This window comes from Schistocerca americana, chromosome 7, assembly GCF_021461395.2.
Source record: "Schistocerca americana isolate TAMUIC-IGC-003095 chromosome 7, iqSchAmer2.1, whole genome shotgun sequence".
In the NCBI taxonomy this organism is placed as follows: Eukaryota; Metazoa; Arthropoda; class Insecta; order Orthoptera; family Acrididae; genus Schistocerca; species Schistocerca americana.
The window spans coordinates 467,200,221-467,208,388 of NC_060125.1; the positions used below are offsets into that span (position 1 = coordinate 467,200,221).

Consider the following 8,168-nt stretch of genomic DNA (forward strand, 5'->3'; position numbering starts at 1 on the left):
TGCTATTGTCTGCTGGAACCACGTGCTCCACCCTCACATTATATGCAGGCCAGGAGTGCGCGCACAGCCATGGCTTACGGCGCGAGGGCTGGAGAGACCTCTAGTGGCAAACGAGGTCCATGCCGTCTGGAGCGGAAGGGCTACTTCTTTGCACCTTTTCGAGCAGAAGGAGGTGACCCATGGTCGCTCTGAAGTATTGATGGAACATAGTTTATTTTTCCTCACTTCTAGCCACTGGGACTCCTACCAACTTATGGCTTTCCTAGTCACAAATAAAGTGACAGCCCGCAGAGAGACTGAACAGCAAGCAGGAGGAGGATGGGAGCAAGCCTGCTTAGCAGCAGCAGCAGCAGCAGCAAGTTCGTTTCCCTGGATGCCTGTGTGCCCTGGAACCCAGCAAAAAATAACTTCCTTGTTTTGCCTTCGCAGGAGAAGGAGATTGTCCTGCACTTTTTGCACCATCCGATCTGCTGGGTACATCTGTCCAACAGTGAGAAGGGCACTTTGAAAACCAGAGCAGATGATAAAATTTTTGTCACAGCGCTGTCTCATCTGCTCCATTGCCCACAGGATAGTAAACAGTTCTGCATAATAAACTGAAAACTGTTCTGGGAGTCCTATCCTGAGGACAATGTCGGGGAACACGATGGAACAACTGAAAACATCTCCCTGCTTAGAACCATCTGTGTAGATGGTAATAAAATCTGAATGGCTATGTAAAATTTCATTAAATTTTATTTTAAAAACATGGTCTGGGGTACAATGCATCTTGTAAGCAGTCAGTTCTAAAAGGAATCTAGGCCTTGGTAGTAGCCAGGGGGATGCCCCACTCCACCCCTGACTTTGGACCTTAATGCCCCCAACCTGTAATAATGCAAGGCTCTCCCTTGCAAGGATCCCAAATGGCCATGATGCTTGTGGTCGATGATTGAACAGCCGTTCCAGTGGCGGCTGATCAATGTAACTGGATGCTGGTGATGTAGGAACGGACTGTGCCCTATATGCTTGGCTTATGACAAGTAGATGATGGTGAATAGACAGCGAAGGCTCACGAGCCTCTGCACACAAACCACCAACAGGGCTAGTGCAATAGGCCCCTGGTGACAGCCTAATACCCTCGTGGTGAACTGCATCCCGCATTTTAGGGTATGAAGGCCTTGCTGACACATAGATCTGGCTTCCATATTCAAGCCGGGGTCGCACAAAGGCCTTATTTAGTTGGAGCAGATGCACTCTGTCGGCTCCCCAAGACCTATGGCTGACAAATTTAGGATGTTTAAGGCCTTGAGACATCTCAGTTTCAGTTCTTTAAGGTGTAGCAACCATGTTAACTTCTCATCAAAGATGAGACCCAGATACTTCACCTGTTCCTTCAAAGAGAGGACGGTGACCCCCAGGTTTAAAATGGGCAAATTAAACAGACAGCAGGAATGATTAAAATCAACACAAACTGTTTTCTCTAATGAGAATTTAAAACCTGTGGTGCAAGACCATTCCTCCAACTGCTTCATAGTCAGTTGCAATTGCTGAGTAGCCGTGGCGAGGCTGGAGGATGCACAGAAGATGGGGAAGTCATCCACAAATAAGGAACATAGTACTGGACGTCGCACTGTGCTTGTAATACTATTGAGTTGTGACACTTAAAACACTCCCTTGGGGGACACCATTCTCCTGCTTAAAATGATCAGACAAGACATTCCCAACCCTGAATCTAAAATATCTGTCCAAGAGAAAGGACTGTATGAAGGTCCATAGATGTCTACAGAATCCCCACTGATGGAGCTGCGACAGAATATTATGCCTCCAAGTAATGTCGTAATCCTTTTCCAAATTGAGGAGAACACCGATAAGGTGTTGCTTACATAGGAAAGCTTGTTGAATTGCAGCTTCGAGCAGGGTCAGATTATCGAGAGTGGAGTGATACCTCCTGAACCCACACTGAGCGCAACTGAGTAGGGACCTGGTTTCCAGAACCCACACTAGGCGCCAATTGACCATACCTCCAATGTCTTTCCTATGCAGCTTGTCAGGCTAATACTACGATAACTACGAGGGTCTGTCCGATCCTTACTCGCATTCGGGAGGACGACTGTTCAATCCCGCGTCCGGCCATCCTGATTTAGGTTTTCCGTGATTTCCCTAAATCACTCCAGGCAAATGCCGGGATGGTTCCTCTGAAAGTGCACGGCCGACTTCCTTCCCCATCCTTCCCTAATCCGATGAGACCGATGACCTTGCTGTCTGGTCTCCTTTCCCAAAAACAACCCAACAACCCGATCCTTAGCTGGTTTTAAAATTGGGATTAAAATAGATTCCTTCCACAAGTTGGGAAAGTCGCCAGTTATCCAAATTTTATTGAAGAGCTGAAGGAGGACTTCCTTCGACCGTCGGTCCAACTGTTGCAACATGCTGTAGGTTATCAGATTGTTTCCAGGGGTTGTATCGCAAGCAACTGACAATGCAGAATCCAGCTCTTGCAGAGAGAAAGGCTGGGTGTACTCTTCCATGTTGGTGGAACGGAAATCAAGATCAACCTTCTCCTGTGCCTCCCGATGTTGACAGAAGGTGGGATCCTGGCTGGAATCGACCGTAATGGGCTTATATGATTCAGCCATTGTTTGAGCTATATCCCTTGTCGATGTTACAAGAGACCCTTGTATTCTTACAGCTGGTATTGGTGGTCGAGAGTTGTGCCTTGAGATCCTCCTAATGGCTTATCATACTTTACAAGCGGGTGTGGACCTATTGATAGAATTCAGGAACTGTTGCCAAGACCTCTGCTTACTCTCCCGAATATTCTCCTCACCTTTGCACGCGCCATTAAAAAGTTTGCAAGATTCTCATCTGTAGAGCATCGATTGAATCTGCGCATTGCTGTGCCTGATAGCAAAACGACACTCATTGTTCCACCAAGGGAGATGCCGCTTCCTAGACGTTTTCATAGACTTTGGGATGGATGCATCAGCAGCATGGTGAATCACAGCTGTAATGTGATCCACCCAGTCCTGGGTGCCATCACATTGATTGAAAGCAGCTAACTGCCTGTAAATCATCCCGTTAGCCTTTTTGAACAACCTTCTTTGTGGCGTTCTTTCAGGATCTGCTACATCAGGCAAATGGATCCAGATAGGGGAATGGTAACTACCATGAAGGTCATTGTCCACTGCCCATTGAGCAGTATCCCCAGGAGCAGGTGAGAAGGGCAGGTGAGCAGGAGGAGAGGTCTATGGAGGTAGACGAACCTGTAGTGGTGCTAAAATGTTTAGCTTGTCCCATGTTCAAAAGTATGAGATCTGTTGTGTGCAGTAGGCCCTCAAGTGCCCGACCCTTTGGGCAAGCAGTGTAAGAACCCCATAGTGTACTGTGTGCATTGAAGTCCCCCAAAAGGAGGAATGGGTGGGGGAGTTCATCAAGAAGATGAGTGAGGACCCCACTGTCAAGATGGTAGGCACAAAGAGCACACAGTGAAGTCAACATGGGCCACTATCCAAACAGCAACCACTTGTAGTGTTGTTGGGGAATAGGTGAGGAGTCAAAAGTGTCCTTTATGAACACTGCAACCCCACCTTTTGCCCTATCACCAGTAAGGTCATCTTTTCTGTAGAGGTGATAGCCTCCAAGTACAGGTGTCTCACTCTCTTTGAAATGAGTCTCTTGAAGGCAAAGGCAAAAGGGTCTGTCCTGTACAAGAAGTCTCAATTATTCCAAATGAGTCCTGTATCCATTGATATTCCGTTGGAGTATGGGAGCCATTTCATCAATGTGGTCTTGATTTACCTCTTTCTTTGCGCTGAGGTGATGAGGCGCTTGTAGAGCAAGGCGAAGTGATAGGACTGACTGGGTCTGGTGATGAGGCATCAAAATCCATGATGTCTTCTTCATCAGTCAGATGTGCCAGGGTGACGTCTGATGGTGCTCGGGTCAGCTTTTTGACCCGAATGTTGAGTTCCTTTCTCCGCTCCCTTTCCTAGCAAGGATGAGGGAGAAGTAGGGCAGTGAGAGCCACCTTTCTTTGAAGAAAGTTGGCATTGAGAGGCACTCTGCTTTTGGGGTGTCTTCGGGCTGTATGCTGTGGAAGCATTACTGGTTTCTTCCATTGTAGCTGTCTGGATCGCTATGTCTTTCACTCGGCTTTGGCACATGCAGGTGCAAGCACAGGTGCTCATGGTAGATAATGGTACTGGACGTCGTCTGAGTTGAAACGTCAACCTTAATGACAGGTTTCTGCACCAAGGAAGCATAAGAAGTGGCAAAAACAGGGTTTCATTGCCTGATAGTCCTTTTTGGCTTCTGCATTGGGGATCTGCTTGGTCGCTTTGATTTCCTGAATTTTGCGTTCCTCTACAAAAACAGGGCAGGCTTGGCTCCAGACTGGGTGGCTCCCAGAGCAGTTAATGCAGACTGCTGGAGACGGACAGTCAGTCCCAGCTTCATGGGCTGCCTTTCCACACTTCCCACAAGTCGCTTCGACTCTGCAACTTTGTGCTTTATGGCCAAAATGCTGGCATTTGAAGCATTGCATAGGGTTAGGTACATAAGGCCGAACCCTAAGTCGGAGGAAACCTGCCATGATGTGTTCAGGTAGTGTTGTAGAATTGAAGATCACAATAAAAGTGGCAATCTTCTCAGTCTCTCCATTGGTCTTGCATGTCCTTTGTTCCACATCTATGATCCCCTGTGGTGTCCATTCTTGTTTCAGTTCAGCAATGTCTATGTCCATAATATCACGGCAGGTTACCACACCTTTGCTGGAGTTAAGGGAGTTATGCAACTCAATAATGATGCCATGCTCACCCAATTTCTGTGACTTCATAAGAAGTTCCACCTGCTTTGCCCGGTTAGTCTCGACAAGCAAGGAAGCATTTCACAACCACTTAATAGACTTCAGGGTACCAGCCAGCCCTTCTAAGCCTTTATGGATATAGAAGGAGGACACTTTTTCAAACGTCCTCTCCTTCCTCTTGATGACTACAAAGTTGTTGTGATTCATAAATCCTTGAGCCCCATTACTGATAACACATTGTGTCTCAGGTATAGCCTCCCTCATTTTTTTTTTTTTTATGAATGGGTGTGAGAACTCCCAGGTGGTACACCCTTCCCGCTGGGAGGAGAAGGAGAAGATTTCGAGGGTTCCATCGCGGTCCCACGAGTAGCTAGGGAAATAAGGGTCCACTCAGACAGAGCCCCATGTGCCTGAGTAAGCCTTATACAACTGAGGTGCGGTAGGTTCCCCAGAGGTTGCCCGCTAACAACTGTTCCACCTCAACAGCCATGCATCTTATTCCAACCTCGTGATCCGGGTGGTCAAGCCAAGATCACCATTCCCTGAGACTCACAACGTTCCACCACCACACTGCACGGTGGTCGCTGAAGCATGCCCAGAGCTTACCAGTCCCCAGCTCAGGAACCTCGGTGTCACCAAGCCTGTACTCAGCAAACAGATGCTGAGCCCCTGAGGGCGTTTACTCCGAGGTGCCTGGATACTTCCCTTGTTGAGAGCCCTTCCTGGCACAAAGTAACAATGCAGACGCGATTGAACAGCAGTATTGATCGTCTAGGCATGGTTGAACTACAGACAATGCATGCCATGTACCTCCTTCCTGGTTGAATGACTGGAACTGATTGGCTGTCAGACCCCCTCCGTCTAATAGACACTGCTCATGCGTGGTTGTTTACATCTTTGTTTATTGACATCTCTGAACAACCAAAGGGACTGTGCCTGTGACACAATATCCACAGTCAACGTCTGTCTTCAGGATTTCTGGGAACTGGAGTGGTGCAAAACTTTTTTTGATGTGTGTATTTTAGCAGTTTCAGCTTTCTCTCATCTCCACTTATTGCCGATAGAAAAACTGACAGATTAGGAGCCATGCACTATGTAAGCAAACAGCAGAGTAAAAAAATGATAAGAGTGTAACTGTATAAGCGCCTTGTTCCAGCAGGCTTTCATCATGTATGTAATTAATGAAATATCTTAGCCTAGATCACTGGTCAATATCAGTATAGTGGTGCTCAGCCCAGCAATAACCACTTTTATCATTATGGTGGAAGCACATTTCCGCTAATGAAAACTGATAATATTTGGTAGTCTAAGGGAGGAAGTAGAGTGGTTTACAATCCACAATGGCCAAACTGAATACCAGTTTCTTGCATTACAACCCAAACCGCTCTAGCCAATGTCTGGTGGAGTGAGAACTTGTGATGCTGTTCATTTTGATTAAAAAGTTGTGATGTAATTTAATTGTTAACAGTTTAAAACTGTAACAAATATCTTTTATTTGCAGCTTGATGGCTGTGGTATGGAAGAAGGAAGCCCAGGCATATCTTCTGCTGGCTGTTGCTGGCCATTACTCTCTTTTTCCATTGATCTTCACTGCAGCCGAGTTGCCAATCAAGATACTACTGCTGCTTATGCATTCAGTGTATTCTTTCTTTAGCCTGTCGGGCTTGTTTGATGTACAGGTAAATCTTGAATTTCCATTTTTGCTCTGAACTTGGATAATATTAAGTAAAAGGTGTTTTCTTGTACTATATCAATGTTGTGAAATAAAGTGTTTTACTGTTTACACAGAAATTTTATGTCAATAGATAGTGTCTGAAAAGGAGGCATGCTATCATTGAAACAGTAACTGAGTAACAGTTTGTCTTTTACAGTACAGAAGTTAATGTTTCTAGGTTTGCATAATGAAAAATGGAGCATATAGTCATTAACAACTACCATAACTTGATTTATTTATTCCACAGAAACGTATGTTTAGCTGCTAAAAAAAATAAATAAAAAATAAATCAAATGACATAAAATGCCCTGAATAAATGTGTGTGTGTTTTAACATTCGTATAATTGATGGCGTATTTTGAAATCCTAAATTCTTTTCTTTTGCTCTTGACACACACACACACACACACACACACACACACACACACGACATTTAACTTTCTCATGTACAATAAAAATTATTCCAAGTTATTTAACATGAGGTTTATTTTTAAGTGTACTGCTGCTAGCATTTGTATATTGAATTAACTGCATGACACTGTACTTTTTACAGGGCATGGAACGCACTTGGGCATTACCACTAATGTCCAAGGCTGAATCAGTCTACCTCCTGGGTTTGTTTCCACTGTTTATATTTGAGACTGTTGTGCACTCACTGCTGAATCTGAAGACATCTCTTCCCTTCCTACCTCTTCTCCTGACTTCAGTTTACTGTTCCATTGGTATTATTTATGCATGGCTGAAATATTACCAACATTTCTTATCCACTAATGAAGTCAATCACAAGCGAAAAGCACACTGACAGTGACTGTAAGTATAAAATAAATAAAGTGCTATCTGCTTGAATGTACATATGCTCAAGTAAAAATTGTCAGTGAGAAAAATCTCAAAGCGATAAATATTGTGTTCATTTTTATCGTTTCATATCTCATTTTCAGTTTATAGTTCACCCCACTACTAAATAACATCAAAGCATTCCTGATGACAGCATGGTGTGTAAGTTGAAGTGTTTACTTGACCTGGATACAACAGAAAATGTAGCATGCATCTTGTCATAACCATTTAATGCCTTTAATACCTTCAAGTGAAGCACAAGCCATAGCTTATCACATATAATAGTAGTGCAGAACTAATGCTCTTTTACGTTCTGGTCAGCAGTCGAAGCTTGCATTAAACTGTTCTTTATTTGCTTCTTTGTTATATTTCTTGCACTTTCTACTACCTAAAAAACATATTTTTACCTGGTCTTTCTATAACTGGGTCAAACTACTTACGTAACCAGCATGTATGCATTCATATTCGCATTCTTATAGATCACATAAAAAAGCAACTTCAGGAGTGCGAAACAAGTAAGGGCTTAAACTAACAGAAATACAGGTGTCAGAAATTAATTATGTATGATTTATTACTAATTAACTGTCATTAAATTGCTACATTCCACTTGCTCTCGCATAGGCAATAAATGTATATAAAATCATTAGGGAAGCCACTTCTTTGAAAAAACTTGCTGCTGCTTCTATTATAGTAAACAAGTACTGTTTTCTACTGCTTCATACTTAATAACTACATGAACAAAATTGAAAAGGATAGATCACTACTCACTTTAAAGATGACATGTTAAGTTGTAGGCAGACACAACGAAAAGACTTTTACACATTGAGCTTTCAGCCAA

At 44.0% G+C, this 8,168-nt stretch overlaps 1 protein-coding gene across 3 annotated transcripts in view; it reads left to right on the plus strand.

The window, feature by feature from the left end:
* Window positions 1-7,686, plus strand: part of LOC124622370 (probable dolichyl pyrophosphate Glc1Man9GlcNAc2 alpha-1,3-glucosyltransferase) — an 81,638-nt gene extending 73,952 nt beyond the window's left edge. For 2 of the 3 annotated variants that reach the window (XM_047148049.1, XM_047148051.1), the window contains exons 8-9: window positions 6,285-6,462; window positions 7,050-7,412. In XM_047148049.1, coding sequence (XP_047004005.1) covers window positions 6,285-6,462; window positions 7,050-7,298 — 427 coding nt within the window. In that variant the 3' untranslated portion in view covers window positions 7,299-7,412. Of the gene's footprint in view, window positions 1-6,284; window positions 6,463-7,049; window positions 7,413-7,434 lie in introns of those variants that run through there. The other variant, XM_047148050.1, reaches the window with a different exon arrangement.
* The last annotated feature ends 482 nt before the right edge of the window (window positions 7,687-8,168 follow it).